The following is a 16,828-nucleotide window of genomic DNA, read 5'->3' as shown; positions in this document are numbered from 1 at the left end:
GTGGGCAGGTGCCGTGATGGAAAGAAAGGCTTGATTAGGCTGAAGTAGAACTGCCTGTCGGCCTGTCTGCTGAGATATGTGCTACCTTTTATGCATCTGTCCTCTTGGTCAGATGCACACAGAGACAGGGTCAAATCCATTCATCGGAGTTCTTGCATGCTTGCTGGTGTAGTTAACAGTACCTTGTTCACTGCGTACAAGAGCGGTGTTGTAGGAATATTGGTGTCGAGTTAGTGGGGAGCTGATACCTTGATGGGCGCAGTGACTTGGGGCCTCCCTGCATCTGTACAATACTAGGAATTGTTTGTATGTAGCAGAATCAATCCCATTTAGTCTAGCACATCTGGCCAATGCTTTGTACGACTGAGAGCACATGTCCCAAAAAATTGCTATTGCAGAAGAAAGATGGATACTTCTTCCACCTACTTACTATACGAAGCAACATCTGTAGAACATTCTAAATAAAGGCAGCTCGATTTTTGTTTCTACGCATTCTTCCATCACAATACTTTGATACCTACTCAATTATTTTTTGTCAGAAGCCTTTAGGTCAATAACAGCATCTTTGGCACTTTCAGCTGTTTGGGGATGACAAGCGCATTAAATGCCACCCCCCACCAAAGATGGCGCTACCAACGAAGCACTAGCAACCACCGACGTAATGCGCTTCCTTTTTCTCGACCACTCAATTCTTCCAATTCATCCCACCAACGCGACCACTGCAACGCGTTTTGCGCCGCGACGACATCGCCTTTTTTTGCTTTCTTCGTTTGATTTGCGCAGTCTCTTGTTCTTCAGCCCTTCTTTCGCTGGTCATTTCCTTCTCCTCCTCCTCTTCTCTTTTGATACCAATCGCAACGATCTCGGCAAAAGCACACCTCTCGACAAGCTCCCCTCTTCCACTGGTCGCATAGCAGAAACAGACTCCATCACCGCCGAACTAGAAGTCAAACGTTACGCAGAAGAAAAAAAGAAAGCACATCAAACCCAATAATCACTACTCGATCCATCGTCACCAAGCACATGGATTCTGAATCCGTCGTCTCGCAGGTCCAGCGCAAGATTGAGCTGCAAAGCCACGACGATCTCGCCTACCTCATCACAAACGTGCGCAACGCGGCAATCGAGCACCTCAATGAAGCGTTTCCGCCGGTAGAGGGCGATGACGGGGAGGATGAGCTGCGCAATCAGATTGAGTCGCTGGTGAATGAGGTAAACAAACCCCATACTTTTTATTTGTTTCTTAAACAATACAATTACCTTTTGTTCTTGCAGATGAAAAAAGAAGAGAGACCGGTTTGAACATGGCTAATCCTAAGCAACAGTACATCAACAAAACCTTTTCCCTCGCCGCTCCCAACCTCACCATCAACGGCCTCCCCGTCGCGCCCGAGTCCTTCGTCGGCACCGCTGCGCCCGCGCCAAACACCGTCTACGAGCCCTTTGACGCCCGCAAGCGCCGCCAGGTCGCCGACCTCATCACGCAGGAAGAGAAGCTGCTCGAGGACGTCGCCGCGCTCAAGCGCTCCGTGCCCGCCAAGGTGGCCGCCGACCACGCCGAGCGCATCCGCGCGGCCATGCGGCAGGACGAGGACGATCTCCGCGAGCGGGTCGCCAAGGCCGCTTCGGCGGCGGCGGCGGAGGCGGACGCTGACGAGGCCGGGACGACGACGACGACAACTGAAGCTAGAAAAGGTCCACCACTGGCTACGCGGCTGCAGAGGCAGGAGGGCGTTGAGGGGAGTTACAAGACCGCGGTTCAGGGGCTGAACCGGCTCAAGAGGGACATGCCAGCCGTCGTGGCCAAGATGGAGAGGGCTAGAGTGGCGGGCGAATACGTCGTGTCAAAAGGGCGGTGATGAAGGACAACCAAGAAAAAAAAAAATTGGGCGGTGTTATTTTTCTTTTTGTGACGAAGAGGCGCATTATGCAGATGCAGCAGCGCTCTTTTGGGGAAACCCCTCGTATCGGTGGTGCTGCCGTCCCCTCCCCATGTGGTACAGTTCTGGTGTTTGATTCGGGCATTTTTTTTGTTGCTTAGCTCCCGGTACCAATATTGTGGGATTTCTACCGGGGGGAGGGGGGGGCGCTGTTCTTTTTGGGGTTTGTTGGCATTCAGGCGTCAAGGGGGCATGGCGATCAAGTTTACGACTGCGGAGTATTACCACGATGTACATTTTGGGCATCCATGTTTGTTTGGTTTCTCTATTCATTTATTTCTTGGTTGCATATGTTGGAGAGTTATAGAATATCTTTGTGTTCTCTCATTGTTACTCCAGTAGTAGCAGCAGCAGTAGCCCATGCTATAACTAAAGTGCTATATGATAAAACTAGGATACTACCTTGGATAACTCAGGTTCCCCTTTTAAATAACATGGTGGAGTGTGAAGCTGAGGTACGTGAGCTAATCGTTAAAGAGCTCCCTCTTTTTCTTCGCAGACCTTGCCCAGCAATAGCTCTATCATCTCACAATGCTTACGGAGAACCACAGATGCAAGAAAACGTAGGCAAAACGCCCTTTTTCTCTGACAATTGCAAACATCAAAAACCCCAGACATGTGTATACGAAAAGTCTGTCAACGATGTAAAAAAGCTAGCTTTCTCTGCTCCGTCCATTGTGTATCTCTCATCCCTCTCCAGTCTAAATACCTAATCCAGCTTCCCACTTTAACCCAATGTAATAATTTTTGGAAGAGCTCTCCTCCTCCTCTGCTCGTACAGGTCTTGTTTGAAAAGAAAAAAACAAGACAGAAATGAGCGTCCAGAAGACCGTCTTCGTAGTACTAATATTCCTCTTCCCACCATACACCAAACCAAAACACAGACAAAAATCACAGCTATCCCGTTTAGGCCGCAGCAGGTGCCGCATCAGTAGCGACGACCTCCTCAGCAACAACGGGAGCAGGGGCAGTGGCAGTGGCAGTGGCACCGGCCTTCTGCTCCCACTTGGCGGGCTTGGCCCACTGAGGGTCGTGCCATGGGCCGGCATCGCTGTTCTCGCAGCCACCCTCGCACTCGCAGGTACCGCCAAACTCCTTGGGGATGTTCTCGGCGGGGATGTGCTTCTTCAGCTCGCTCTGGTAGCTGCTTCCGAGGATGTTGATCTTCTTGACGGTGACGGGGTCCAACCAGCCCTTGACAACACCCCAGACAGTTGAGAAGCCCCAGGGAGCATTGATCAGGAACAGCTTGCCCAGACGCTCGGGGTAGTAGTTCTGGGAAATGACAGACGCCTGCTTGACGTATGAGTAGACCTGGGGGACCTTTGTGAGGGTGACGCCCTTGAGGTCCATGATGGTGCAGCAGGTCTCGAGGAGGTGGCCGGCCTTGCGGGAGCAGGCAGGCAGACGCGGGTCAGCCACGCGCTCGTACTCGACAGCAAGGTTGGTGAGCATGCGGTCAGCAGTCGAGATCTTGTACATGGCCGTCAGGTCAATGCCGCCGAGGGTCTCGATGTAGACGGGGCGTCCATCCTAGTTCAAAGCTGTTAGTTTCTGCGTACAGACAAAAGGTCGCGCGAACAGCCTCACGTTGTCAATCTTGTGGTAGAACTGCTTGTAGTATTTGGAGATCTCAGGCTTCTCGGGGTAGTCCCAGGTGGGGAGGATCTCGTCGAGCTTGGTCTCGGCGCGCCACTTCTCGGTGTCGAGGAACCTGTAGCGGTCAGAATCGGGGGGTTCATAGCCCAGGTTTGAGCTGGGAGGAACTCACATCTGCTTGGCAAGCTCAACGTCGAACTTTCGTGCTCGGAGGAATCGCAGCTATAGCCATGGCATGTTAGACGTTGTCTTATCCAATAATTGTTCTCCTATCCTTCGTCTTCCTTTGACTGCAATGTCGGAGCCCGACTCAGCGCGATCAAAGCTTGGGAATCCATACCAGAGTCAGAGAATCCAGGCGCTCGGTGACACCCTCCGCCTCCAGCATCATACGCAGCTGGTGAACCTTGGCCTGATGTTCGGGTTTCAGGTTTCCGTTGTGGCCCTCTAGCGGCTCGGGGCCCTCAATGGGGTAGTCATAGTTGTCATATTTCTCGTTGAGCTCTATGGACGCCATGGTGGGGGATATTTTGGTGTGAGGGGTTAGGAGGAAGACGAAAGAAGGCTGTGATGGAGAATGGAGGAGAGGAGAGGAAAAAGAGAAGAGTTCTGGAAGCCCAAAGAGCGGATGCCAAATTATATAAAAAGGGGAGCGCGCTGGAGGCCCTGGAGGAGGTTGAAGGAGAATCCCTGGCTGGATGGGGTTGGCAACGTAACTTGTAATTAACCACCAAATACGGCGTGGCGGTATAAGAATGGCAGCCACGGGTACTTTGGCCTGCGATGGTGGGGCGCGGCGCTCGTCATTGGCGGCCAGGCGGTGTCTGGATGGGGCGTAGCGCAGGTGGCTCGAGAAAATAAGCACAGCCTGGCAACCCGGGCAAAGGGTCGGGCATGTGATGGGTCACATGGCGATAGCAGATCTTATCGGGATGGATTCATCTTTGTAGATCCATCGCGGACAAAGCAAGCAGTTACAGCGTTGAAGACAAAGAAGAGATCCTTGCTCTCTCTTTTTTTCATGGCGAGCCGCCGACTTCCACCATGATGAGGAGTCCTCCGCTGCGTACCACCGCCAACCTCGTCGCCCGTCACATCCACAGCGCCAGCATCGTGACTGCGGTGCCTCGTCCCCGCCGTGCATTTCATCTCACCACATCTGCCAGCCTGCCCCGGAAGCGCAACTTCTTCACATCAAACCCATATCTGTCGTCACAGGCCGGCGATGGCGACGAAGCGTCTTCCCGCAGCGGCGGGCAGCAATCAGGCACCGCCAACAGCTCCAATGCCTCCTCTCCGGTAGCAAAGCGAAAGCCGACTCGAGCCACGCCGACCAAAAACTCCCTTCGTCGAGTCGCCATCATCGCCCAGCAGCCGAAGCGGGGCAGCAGTGAGCATGGCAATGGCAATGGCAAGCTGGGCCTGGACGCCGCAGAGGCCGATCCGTCCAACATGATTAGCGCAACGTGCATCGCCGAGGCCTTTAATATGCCCGTTGTGATGGAGATCTTGTCGTCGCATGGCTTCGCAATTGATCCCGACGGCACCAGCTTCGACGCCGCAGAGGTTGTCCACGCAAGGGGCGTCAACGGCGGGGACATTTTTGTATTCCCCTCGGGCACAATTGTGACGTGGTCGCTGCCCCCCCGACGTCGTTACGAAGCAGATTTTGCGGGCAGCGGAGGAGCCTCACCCTGACAGCCTGCGAGAGGTTGAGGATCTCGAGTTCACCACCGACAACGGCCGCGAGACGAGCACGCTCAAGGGCGACATTGTCGTGTTGGGCACCCGCAAGGAGCACAAAGAGGGCGACACTCTCGACACAACGCTGGCCAAGATTGCCTTTTCGTCTGGCCTCGCCCGCAGCACCAAGCTGGCCGTCCTCGAGGCCGCCCTGACGTCCTACTTTGAGAGCACACGGAACATCCCGGCCCTGCTCTCCCAGGGCGCCGGCGTCCCACTCAGCCGCAAATTCATCCTACAAAAGACAGGCGAGCTGCTCAGCCTCCGCGCCAAGCTCAACCACTACTCGGAGCTGACGGACAACCTTCCGGACATCTTCTGGGACAGCCGGTCCGAGCTGGGGCTGGAGGGCTACTACGACCAGGTCGGCCGCGCGCTCGACGTCAACGTGCGCATCCGTGCACTCAACCAGAAGATGGACTACGCACAGGAGATTGCGACCGTTTTACGCGAAATGTCTAGCGAGCAGCACGGCACTCGGCTAGAGTGGATCATCATTGTCCTCATTTTCGTCGAGGTCATCTTTGAGCTGAGGAGGATTGTCATTGAGTACAGCGAGAAGGCGCAGGCTGCCAGGGAGCTAGATGCTGAGATGTAACCGCATTCTCATGCCATTTTTTGCACTTTTTGCCATTACATAGCCTGCGTAGATCGCTCGTAGATCACACTCCTCCACACAACCCCCCCTTTTTTTTTCCACCACTACTCTACTTGTACTACTACTTACGAAACTTGCACATCACACCATATTATACGATATTTGATATGACGACGACTCAAAAGGGGGAAGACACCTTATAACAGGGAATTAGACGGAATGACATAACATGATACCCCTCAGATCTATATAAATAGTTCAGTTATGCTGCACAATTACTTGCATCTCCACCACATCACATTTTAATGACAAAAAATTTTTTAAATACAACATCGTGAGGAAATTTCGTTTCTTTTTCTACCTTCGTGATACAGTCATACAAAGTACTCAAAGAGAAAAAAAAATCAACACATACCACACACTTCATGCCTGATGGATTACAATAAAAATCAAGGCAAAAGAAGAAGAGAACAAACTGAGCCCTCCCATCTGGCGTCTATTGAATCGAACCCCCGACATCACTACCCAAAGTCAACAAGTAACGGAAATCCCAATCAATACCCTTTCCCTTGCCCTTGCCCATTGCCTCTTTGTCTTATGCGCGTGCAATCTATGCACATAATCCGAAAGAAGACGAAGAAACCTTCGTTCTTGCCAAGCCCCTTTTCGATTCTTTCATCCTCGTCATCTCACTGTTCCCCCCCTCTGAAATCCTCTCACAAAGCAGTCTCCTGCAGATAGAAAAAAAAAAAAGGGATAAAAGTGCTCTGTCTGGAAGCTTGTTTGTGCTTCCGACTATTAGTTAATTTTGCTTCCAAAGCCTATGCCTATGCAATCATATCGACCCTTTCACTAAACTTTCAAAAAGAAAAGAAAAAAAGAGGTGTAAAGTGTAGAAAGTGATGGGATCCATACTACCATCGCCAAAGGCTCCCTTTGCCTGTCCCCCCCCACCATACGTTCACGTCCTTTCACGGGTCGCATCTCGCACTTCCCTATTTCCATCCTCCCAATTCCCGAAACAAACAAAACAAAAGGTATCGGAAATAGTCAACCCTTCTTCCCATATCAACACCCCATATTCCCTCTACCCTCTAAAAAAAAACTGAGGGCAATTCCTTGCATTATCGTCTTCGAAAGCGTGTAATCATTCTCTCAAGTCAAATTTTTGTGCCAAAAAAAAACTCCTTTATACGAACCTAAAGCCCTCTCAACGCCCTTTTTCAACAACGCCATAAAAGTGTTGCTACTCACAAAAGCGTAACCACCCCTTACCAATACCGTGACATTCGTTTATGAGTTTACCTAAACTATGAAGTCGGCTTGCGTTGCAGGCTAGGGATGACGGGGACTGGGACTGGAGTCACCTTGTAAGGTACATGGCTCGTTCCGGGTGTCCCATTCACGCCGCCGGGCTTTGAAGGGGTGGGGGACTGTGGTTTGTTCTGGTTCGCCATATTGGCTCGGATAGCCGCGATTCGACTCGCATCGATATTGACCCCCAAACCCATGCCTGACAAGTTCGACGTGTTCCCCTGCGAGAGTCTATCAGCAAACATTGCCGATGATCTCTCCTGGGCCGCGACGCGAGCCTTGGCCTGGTCTAAAATCCGCTGCTGCTGGGCTTCCGGGATGACGGTGTGGTATCCAGTCAATCCGGGGCTCCCACTAGGAAATCGGTTCATCTGGCTCGCCATGGTCGGAGCTGGTGCTGAATAACCCTGGTTCTGTGGCACAGCAGGCGATGGGCTAAATGTTTGCCGGGCTCCTACTTGGGGAGACATGGTTCTGGCCGGGATTGCAGCCGGACTATTAGCGTACGTCCCGTAATTTGCAGGTGCCTGTGGCGTGCCCGGCTGGTGCTGGTGTTGGTGCTGGTGTTGGTGCTGCTGCTGGTGCTGCTGCGGGTGCTGCTGGTGCTGGTGCTGATAGCCCTGTTGGAAGTTATAGCGAGCGTTGGGAACGCCTTGCTGCGGCGGCATTTGCCCATAGTTGGGCCTCTGTTGGGTTGCATATTGTTGCGGCAGGCTTTGGTGGCCGTATGGAGTTTGGGCCTTGGCAAGCTGGGTGGCATACTGGTTCGGATAGCCATTGGTACGAGTGTATTGGTTCGGTTGAGGAGGCCTTTGCTGAGGAGGAGCTGGTGGGCCCAGATTGCGAGGCTGCTGATAGTTGGGAGCTGGTGTAGGACGGTAGTACTGCTGATGCTGAGGCTGAGGCTGAGGGGCAGGCCGAGCGGGTGCGCCATACTGGTTTGCCGCCGCCGCCGCATATTGGTTAGGATACGGCACGGCAGAAACACTGGGCGTACGCTGCGCCTGTCTGGCATTGGCTTGCGCTGCTTGTGCCGCCGCTTGTTGCTGCGCCTTGAGCCGAGCTTGCGCGCTCGCCTCGTCCTCGTCCATAGTGCCGTTATACTGGTCAGTGCGAACCATGATCTTGGTGCTAATGAGGAGGTCATCAAGCTGGTCGCCGTTCAGCTTAGCCACTGCGTATGGCGGCAGCGTCTTGATGATGAGCGCCAATTGGGCCTTTAGCATCAGGTAGGTGGCCTGTTCTTCTTCAGAGGGCTGGGGCCCAGCATTGGCTAGCATGTCTCCATTGATGGGGTCGCTTGACTGGCGGTTTTGCGAATTGGGCAACGTCAGGTTGCGGATGCGCTGGTAAGAGGATAGCGTCTCGATCAAGTCGCTGACCTCTTCGAGGATTTCGTCAACCTCCTTGTCCTGTTCATCGTGCTTGGATCCCATCACGTCGTCCAAGGAAGGGTCGACAACTGTCTCGTCCCAGTTATCAATGGCTTCTTGCACTGCGCCTTCGTCTAATTCTATTGGCCGCGCGGGGTCGACGGGTTCCGCATCTTGGAGGTCGCCATAGTATTCCACTTCAATCATTCGCTGGAAGCTCTGCTTGCCACTGCGCTGCCACCAAATCCGGCTGGCAACGCTAGACGGCACTACTGCAGCAGTATCATCTTTGCATGGCGCGAACGTGGAAAAGGCCCCTCGGAAGAGCGTCTCCATTTCGGACATTTCCAATTCGAAAAGCGAGGGCTTCCGGCCGGCAAGACTTTGCGCACGCTCATGCTGCTTTGTCTTGGTCTGCCATGAAGGCGTCGCCTGGCTGTAATCCAAGTAGTAGCCAGTGGACAGTTTTGTGTTGAAGTAGGAGTTGCCCCGGTAGCGGGAGCTGTCGGTCAAGTGAGGATGATAAAAGTCTAGGCGATTTCCCTTGGCTTGTGTCTTTGGTTGCTTGGGTGGCTGAAGAGGCGGAAGGGGGCGTGGGGGAGCAAATAGCTCGCCGAGAGTTTGCGTTTGGTCTTGGGGATTGGAGGGGATGACTCGGGTGATGGACACGCCAGGCGGGAGGCTAAGGTCAGACAAATCGACATCTTTAGACAGCGGTAAACTAGAAAACAAACGCCTTTCCTGAGGCGCATAGCCAACCAGCGACAAAACCATTTCACTCTTTTCGGACGCAGTATGCACCTCGACTTCTCCGTGTGCAGGCTCTTGCCGCGTGTCGGGGTACGCTTTTTCGCGGCGGAGTAGATCCATGGCTCTGTCTCGGAATTCATTGATCTGCGCGGCCCTTTTCAGGCTAACAGCTCTCGCACCAGAATCCGAAGACCCGAGGTCCATTTCAGACAGCGAGGCCTTGACGGCAGAAGCGAGGTCTGCTGCGATGGCATCGAGCGAGGTGTATGCGTCGGCAGCCACTTTGTCGGCGATGCTCAGCTTCGTTGGCGGCTCGGCCGATTTCTGACGCTTTGCATGGGGCTCATCTTCAGATTCCGGCTCTGGCGCCGATAGAGGGCGGCCGAGGATTGAGGGTCCCATGGCAAAACTGGTGTTGACGGTCAGCATGCATGCTCTCTAGCTCTTCCAAGTATACTGGGGACGGCAACGGGGACGGGGAGGTTCTAATGACGAAATTCCATGACGGCGGAACAGAGAATGAGAGAGAACGGAAAACGGAAAAGAAAAAAAGAAGCGCAGGCGCGGCTCCCGGCAAACACAATCGTACCTCCGCAGAACCTCGACAAAGGCCTTGATAATCTCTCTGCTCTTTGCCGTGTCCTCCTCGGGTTCCGGGCTCTTGCTGTCGTCGTCGTCGTCGTCGGGCTGCTCGACCTTGCTATCCACATCCATCTCGTCGCCGTCCTCGGGCCGGTCGCCATTGTCGCTGTCGCGCTTTCGCTTGCCGGGCGCCGCAACGACGTGGCCGTTCTCGCCCGCATCGCCGTCGGGTATCTTGACGCCATTCGCATCTTCGGGCGTGGGCTGCGCCATTTTGGCTCGATGCCTCTGTCAGTTGGTCGAGGTGCTGTGCTGGCCGCGCCCCGTCGCGATACGCGGTAGCAGAAGGGCTGACTTTTGGTGCGACTCCAAACCTTTTCGTCCAGGCCGCGCGGGCAGAGCGTCTACATCCAACAGCCGGGGTGCAATGAAACGCCGCGCCTGCAAATCGCCTCGAGCAGCAGCCGGAGACAATGATGGCAAAATTTCCGCAGATTTCCAGGCGGCTGCAGGATGGAATGCCGTTGTTGAGCCTGCTGGGGAAGAATGTGTCCTGGATCGCCAAGTACTTTCCCTGGACCCAGGATTGCGCTAAGGCCCTCGCGGGAAAAGTCTAAAATTGCCCGCACGTGATTTCTGCTCTGCGATGCTGCGACAGCGCTGCCGGCTCGCCGTGGGCTCCGCTAAAAGAGCCGTGCTTGCAGGCACCTATAGAGCCTAGAGGCAGTTAGCGGTGCTCGGTGCTAGTGGGTGCTTAAGCTTCAACGCTTTGCAACCTTCAGATCGATCCATGGATGTCATTGTAATGCAGCCGCTCATTGTTATTCCCATATTGAAAACACATACAAGAACATTTATTGAATAAACAATTAGGCGCATTTCATATCACCCTTGGTAATAAGTACATACACAATTAGCCACGTGAAAAAGTATGCAACAAGATCCTCTCCATCCAAGCCGTGTACCCTCCCTCCCTCCGCATCCAGTATTAAAGGCGAGCCGTTTTGGCTTGCAAAGTTTCTTTGTTCTAAATGGCACTATTTCGGCCAGTGCTTTGCCCAACTTGGAAGCGCAGGCTACTCCTGGTAGGAGCTAGAACCGCCCTTGATGACGAAGGGCCGCCATGATTCAGCCCGTATATAATGCAAGGTAATGGATCCCACGCTGACTTTCAGCTCTGTACCAAGGCAGGGTGCCAATGTTAATGCACGAAATCTCACTGATTACCAGATCTTACCGTGATACAAACCTGTATTAACCATATTCTTTTGAGTACCTACCAGGTAGGCGATGGGTAGATTGTTGTACCAGACACCACCAAAAAGGAATACCTACTGGAAACCAAATACACACAAAGCAGCCACAAACGCTGTAGCCACCTCAAGTTTACGCGTCAAGCCATTCACCAAATAAATGCAAAAGATTGAAAACAGGATCAATTTGTGAATATCAACTAAAATTAGAGCAGCAAAACAAGTACCCGTGTTCCATTATATTACATAAACGGCGCTGCAATCTTGATCCGTACACCTCGCAGTACTATATAGGCAAAGGCGCTCAATTAACCAAAACTGCCTTCTAGCAACATATAAGCTGTGCCCATCCTTGCAACACATTCATTCCACTGTGTACTATATTATTCCTTTATTTGGCCTTGGCAAGACCGACAGCTCCCTTGCCGAGGTCATAGACTGAGTAGTATCGGCGCAGGAAAGCATCGCCGAGGATGACCAGGGGGGCCCACGGGCTCGGGGAAGTCCATGCCCTGGAAGGTAGAGATGCAGCTGCCAGACACCTCAAGGATGTAGTCAGAAGCAGGGAGGCTGTACTTGGAGCCGGCAAGGCTGAAGGTAATGTCGGGGAGGGAGTCGCGCTTGGCACAGTCGATGGTGTACTGGCCACCGTAGCCCTTCTTGGCGCCAATCTCAGCATTGAGCAGCTCGGCGATGCCAGAGGGGAGAACGTTGAGCGAGGTACCAGTGTCGAGGATGGCACCAGTGTTCTCAAGCTCGGCGACCTCATCGCCAAAGGCAATGGAGTCAAGGTCAACCTCCCAATAAGCCTTGCGGCGGAGAGGAATGTACTCAATCTTGCCCGAGTAGTGGGACTCATCAACGCCACCAAAGGTAGCCACAGAACCTTCGTCGCCGCTTCCAAGGTAGAAGGCGAAAACAGGCTCGTCCAGAAGCTTCTGGTTCACCATCTGGTAAAAGGGAGGAACAATACCATTGACGGAAATGGTATCGTAGCCAAGGCCAAGAATGCCGTCAAAGCGGCCAAAGGCAAAGGCAAGGCCGGGCTCGCTGGTAGCCTCGGCAAAGTCCTGGCCCTTGATCTGGAGGTCACCGATAGTGACAACATCGTTGGAGATGAATCCAGTCAAGCTACCCGATCCGTAGTGGATTTCGAAATCGGATCCATTCTTCTTGTACGATGACGAGGAAGACGAATCGTACGTGGAGTGCAGGAAGCAGGCAATGCTGTTGCAGGACTGCGAGGGAACCCAGAGGTTGGAGCTTCCCGTGTCAAGGACGACCTTGAAAGTCTGGGGAGGAGAGCCGATGGTGATCTCGGAGAAGTCTGTCACATTCAAGTCAGTAAAGCGCTACACTCGCTTGCTGGAGTAGTGCCATTGCACGTTGACTCACATTGGGCATTCATGAAGTTGGTGACGGGGACCGGGTGGCCGCCCTTGACCTTGGGCACGTTGTCGTTGAACATGACATCGACACGGCTAGTAGGGCGCACGCCCATGTACTTCTGGCCGAGCTGCTGGACTTGGGCCTCGATGGATGAGCCCTCCTGTTGAAAAAGAGAAGCGTTAGTGCTCGTGCGACGGTGCAGAGGCAGATTGGGGCGGGTTCATACCAGCTGCTGCTCCAGGGAAACCTTTTGCAGCTTCATCTTGTGGACGCCGGCTTGGGCGGAGCCGACAAGCGCCGCAGCGGCAATCAATGCGCTCTTCATACTGGGCGACACTTGGGAACTTGATGATGGGTGTTTTTGGGGTGAGAGGTGATGGATGGAGGATGGTGAGTTGATGGATTGGAAGAGCAGCCCGAGGAGAAGGGATGACGAAGCTGCCTTTGTAGTGGCGCCAGCAGCAGTAGCGGGAACTTAGATAAGAAGGCGGCAGGCAGCTTAGTACTGGTCGGCCTCTGGTGTAGCATCGGTGGCTGGCGGTGATGCTACCGCTGCTACAGACCAAGAGGTCACTGGACCTGGGCTAATCAAACAGGGCGGACGGGGGGTTAGGCCTCGTGCTCGCGCCGTTTGCGTGCTGTCGCGCCTATTGGTGCCTGTGCTGACGGGCTGATGACGCACGGCGGCCCTGCAAGGGGGCCCTTTGAGTACCGCCCGAGCAGCTGCGGAGGTTCTTTCCCGCCGAAAAAGACACCAGAGCTACCTCCAATGGCGTACCTGGGTACTTTACCCCAACTTGCCCAGACCCGAGCCTAACTGGCTGATGGGGCGACGGAGATCAACAAACAGACATGGTGCCTCAGGCCACATTATTGCCAGCTAGGTATATCGCCGTGCAGTATTAGGTACCGATCGTTGGTATTACGGCATCAGAAACGGTAGACTCATCTGGAATGAGTTTACGAATGGTGCTTTTGTCTACCTAATATGTAGGTACGGCCTGCATCCTCCGTTGCCTGCCATTTACGAGCTCGAGCTGCAAGCTACCCAAGTATGGCCTTGCCACTTTACTCCGCTGAGTAAACGCAGCTTGGGTTGAACTGCGTTTGCTGCCGAGGCAAGCCATCTTTATTCAACCTTGAGTGAAGCAGATAGAGCACCCGCTACAGTGTCGCTCCTACGGCCAGGTCTCGAACGTCAAGGTATGTCAACGACATCATCATCGGGTACCAAATAATGCGCATCATCGCCCCTCGAGAGTGAGCACAAACTTGAGTCCATCACGCAGGTACCCCAGCATTCGAGACACAAGGGAGGGATCCAAGTATGAGGTGCTGTACATGCAACAGCGCGCATGTCAGTACCTGGTACCTTGATACGCAGCTCTACCGCAGCATTTGTTGCTTGGCGCAGTGCTATTACGTCCAAGTAGCTGAAACGGGAGACCCCAGCCTCTGATACAGTTCCGAGGCAAGCCGCTGCTGGAAACCAATGATAGCAACATAGACCATTACCGTCGTCATCTCATGCCTCTCTTGGCGACAGAATCATTGACTGTCCCGGGTAACAGTCTGTTTCAGTCAATCATCCATCGATTCAGCTGGTATGGAGTAGCAACTTTCTGGATGCATGTAATGGCGCCTATCTATTTGCGCCATATTACCTAGTAGGAGCCCGCAGTTTCTACCTACCCGGTTACACTTTGTAGATACTTTTCCTACATTCGTTCCATCAATATCCAAGCTGATTTAATTGAGTATTTTGAAGATGAGTTTTTTTTTCATTTGCTCACTGACTGTGGCACTAATAAAAAGTGCTTTGTAACATGAATATTTGATGTCGCTGTCTCTGGCCGCCTCTGTAGGTAGCATCTTAGTAGGTTATACTACTAGTAGTACTAATAGTATCACAACCGACTTATACGCTTACCGTACGAAATTTATTTTCACCCAACAAGTAACTTCCAACTATCCAAGATCCAGAAACACTTTGGTTAATAAAATCTTATCTACCTACTCATAAAGCTAAGCCTCCAAAGTAATTTCGATACTGCTCTTTTCCCTCTTCCTTGAATGTCTCTGGACTGTTCCTTGCTCAACATTTTAAAGGCAGAATGTATTTCGTAGAGTAATAGCAGTCTCAAGACTTTGCACGAATACAGTCAATACGCAAGCGCAGGTTTTATTCGACCAGCCTTTGAATGTTCCCCGTCTTTCCCAAAACATTGCAAAAGCGTCGGGTTTATTAGTACCGGGAAGGCTCACCTGGTAACTTGTACGATGCAAACCAAATCCTGTTCTACTGTAGGTATTTTACATAAAAAAAAGGATGATGCGCCTACCATCATGGAAGATACGAGTAGATTGCCAGAAGTAGAAGGAAGAAAGAAGACATTTTATGATGTATAATTCTTCTGGAATCGCCTAGGTGGCGTATTTTTGCCAGCTAATCCCGTCATTTTGACATACATCTATCTCCCAAGTCGATGGCCAAATCGTACGACCAGCAGATTCACTGCCAGATACACAGACCGATAGTGAAAAGTATAGTATAAGGAATTAATTGATAAAACCAACACATTACATGGCTAGTCTGACTGGCCAACCCTCATTGTGGCTTTGCTAGTTTCCAGGAGGATGTTTGTGTAAGTAGGTGCATGTGTCTTGGCAGCTTGCAAAGAAAGGTGCGAAGAAAGTGGGAAGCGATGTGACATATAATGCAGAAATCTATTGTTAGATGTATGAGCTCCATCTTCTGTGAATAAGTAGAGAAGTGACATCGGTAGTAGTGGCTATCGTGTTCTGACAATGTACTCACATGAAGAAATTGATGCGACGACACGACGCTGTCTATAATCTTTGCCTCTACAATCTTTTGTTCGACCAGGCATCTTAAGACGCATTGCTGGATAAAGTCAACATCCCTCTTTGTGACCCTAATGACGCTTACAAAGTATGGATGTCTGCAGTAGCAAGAAGATTTAAAAGCTGTCAGCTTCTGCAAGACGTGAAAATAAGATATCAATGTCACTAGCAGTAGCTGTTTCTGACCAAAAGTGATGAGTACATTAGGTACTTTGTTTGCCTTCAACTGCGTCCATGTCCATGTCCATCTCGCCCTGAACAGCTTTATTTTTAATATACCCACTCATATCTGCCAGTCTCTACGTGGCTCTATAATTCCTTTCATTGTCTAGCTTTGGAAATTTCCGATACCTCCTACGCGATGGAATTAAACTCATCACCATGCATGTTTTCGTTTATATAGACTCTCTATAACCCTTGTGCTTAGGAATCTACGACGATTGAACTCTTGAGAGCTTGGTATTTGAGTGAAAGCCACCGATCTCATCATACTGCATTACGATACAAGAGTGCCATTTATACCGTATTGTGGCATCATTGTCAAAGCGTATATGCGCCGTCTCGCTGCCATATTGAGATAACATAGGATCTAGCATGCCATTAGCTAAATTCATCCCATATCACGTAAAGAGTTATTTTGCATATCAAGAAAGCGTGATAGCGTTGGATCATACCTAGCCTATATACCTTACATATACAGCAAGTCTTGAGCATCATCACGAGCCATAACTGGAACGTACTCTAGGGAGCAGTCGACTTGCTGGGTAAACGTATTACAAGTACATTTCTATATTCATGACATGCAACTTATTATCGCCATAACGTGATACACCAGCTTCGTTTTGGGATTCGGAAAAAACTGCCGTATCTCACGTAACACATCATAGACCACGCACCTGAGACGAGTTGTTGATACACGGCTGTATAAGAGCCAAACACTCGCCATCGACTTCCAGCTAAATCTTCAACTTGTATAGGAAATATCGCTCACTATACTGTATGTTGTTCAGCACAGACGTGATTGTTTGCAGATCCCATTGTATAATTTTTATTCAGGGCTGAGGCTTTAGAAACCGCGCATCAATCCATTGCATTCTATGGAGTAGGTACTTTTAATAAAGTGGGCGATTATTTTTAGAATCCACCAGCCCTCTCAATATGCACGCAATACTCCCCTTTTACACGCTTTATTCAGATCTCGTGCTCAATGTGAGATGAGAGCAACCTAGACTCAAAACAAATGGGTTCGCCTGGGCTATTGACCAGTTCCTGACAACCCATGCTTGTAGCCACCCACGGAAGCTCCGGAGCTTATAACACGGAGGAACCATGTATGGGTTAAGAAATAGTACCTAATAACAGTAGATATTATTGGCACTAGTAGCAGTAGAAGGAATTTCGGCTTCGGAAGGCTTCTTCTTC

At 51.6% G+C, this 16,828-nt stretch overlaps 5 protein-coding genes across 5 annotated transcripts; 2 read left to right on the top strand and 3 right to left on the bottom strand.

Annotated features, from left to right (window-relative positions):
- Positions 1 to 1,023: 1,023 nt before the first annotated feature.
- TrAtP1_008320 (uncharacterized protein) lies at positions 1,024 to 1,859 on the top strand (the record flags this gene model as incomplete). The annotated part of the gene is made up of 2 exons (XM_014086673.2): positions 1,024 to 1,212; positions 1,326 to 1,859. The coding sequence occupies 2 exons, from the start codon at positions 1,024 to 1,026 to the stop codon at positions 1,857 to 1,859; spliced, it is 723 nt and encodes a 240-aa protein (XP_013942148.1).
- Positions 1,860 to 2,846: 987 nt separating this feature from the next.
- On the bottom strand, positions 2,847 to 4,056 carry TrAtP1_008319 (uncharacterized protein; the record flags this gene model as incomplete). Its single annotated transcript, XM_014086672.2, has 4 exons — positions 2,847 to 3,473; positions 3,531 to 3,654; positions 3,712 to 3,761; positions 3,880 to 4,056. The coding sequence occupies 4 exons, from the start codon at positions 4,054 to 4,056 to the stop codon at positions 2,847 to 2,849; spliced, it is 978 nt and encodes a 325-aa protein (XP_013942147.1).
- Positions 4,057 to 4,583: 527 nt separating this feature from the next.
- On the top strand, positions 4,584 to 5,237 carry TrAtP1_008318 (uncharacterized protein; the record flags this gene model as incomplete). The annotated part of the gene is made up of 1 exon (XM_014086671.2): positions 4,584 to 5,237. One exon carries the CDS (start codon positions 4,584 to 4,586, stop codon positions 5,235 to 5,237), a length of 654 nt encoding a protein of 217 aa, XP_013942146.2.
- A 1,106-nt stretch (positions 5,238 to 6,343) lies between these two features.
- TrAtP1_008317 (uncharacterized protein) lies at positions 6,344 to 10,475 on the bottom strand. The gene is made up of 2 exons (XM_066113865.1): positions 9,907 to 10,475; positions 6,344 to 9,726 (listed from the first exon to the last, which is right to left on the bottom strand). Exons 1-2 carry the CDS (start codon positions 10,170 to 10,172, stop codon positions 7,191 to 7,193), a joined length of 2,802 nt encoding a protein of 933 aa, XP_065969954.1. The 5' UTR covers positions 10,173 to 10,475; the 3' UTR covers positions 6,344 to 7,190.
- An 840-nt stretch (positions 10,476 to 11,315) lies between these two features.
- Positions 11,316 to 13,070, bottom strand: TrAtP1_008316 (uncharacterized protein). Its single transcript, XM_014086669.2, has 3 exons — positions 12,768 to 13,070; positions 12,548 to 12,701; positions 11,316 to 12,479 (listed from the first exon to the last, which is right to left on the bottom strand). Exons 1-3 carry the CDS (start codon positions 12,864 to 12,866, stop codon positions 11,584 to 11,586), a joined length of 1,149 nt encoding a protein of 382 aa, XP_013942144.2. The 5' UTR covers positions 12,867 to 13,070; the 3' UTR covers positions 11,316 to 11,583.
- Positions 13,071 to 16,828: the final 3,758 nt, after the last annotated feature.

Source organism: Trichoderma atroviride, chromosome 4 (assembly GCF_020647795.1).
Source record: "Trichoderma atroviride chromosome 4, complete sequence".
NCBI classification, from domain to species: Eukaryota; Fungi; Ascomycota; class Sordariomycetes; order Hypocreales; family Hypocreaceae; genus Trichoderma; species Trichoderma atroviride.
The sequence above is the reverse complement of the archived record's forward strand: the minus strand, read 5'-3'. Positions and strand labels throughout refer to the sequence as shown.

Coding starts and splice junctions, on each gene's coding strand:
- TrAtP1_008317 (XM_066113865.1), bottom strand. CDS start 10,172: ATGGCGCAGCCCACGCCCGAAGATGCGAATGGCGTCAAGATACCCGAC. Junction 9,727..9,906: donor TTTGTCGAGGTTCTGCGGAG/GTACGATTGTGT, acceptor CGTCAACACCAG/TTTTGCCATGGGACCCTCAA.
- TrAtP1_008316 (XM_014086669.2), bottom strand. CDS start 12,866: ATGAAGAGCGCATTGATTGCCGCTGCGGCGCTTGTCGGCTCCGCCCAA. Junction 12,702..12,767: donor TTTCCCTGGAGCAGCAGCTG/GTATGAACCCGC, acceptor CTTTTTCAACAG/GAGGGCTCATCCATCGAGGC. Junction 12,480..12,547: donor CAACTTCATGAATGCCCAAT/GTGAGTCAACGT, acceptor TGAATGTGACAG/ACTTCTCCGAGATCACCATC.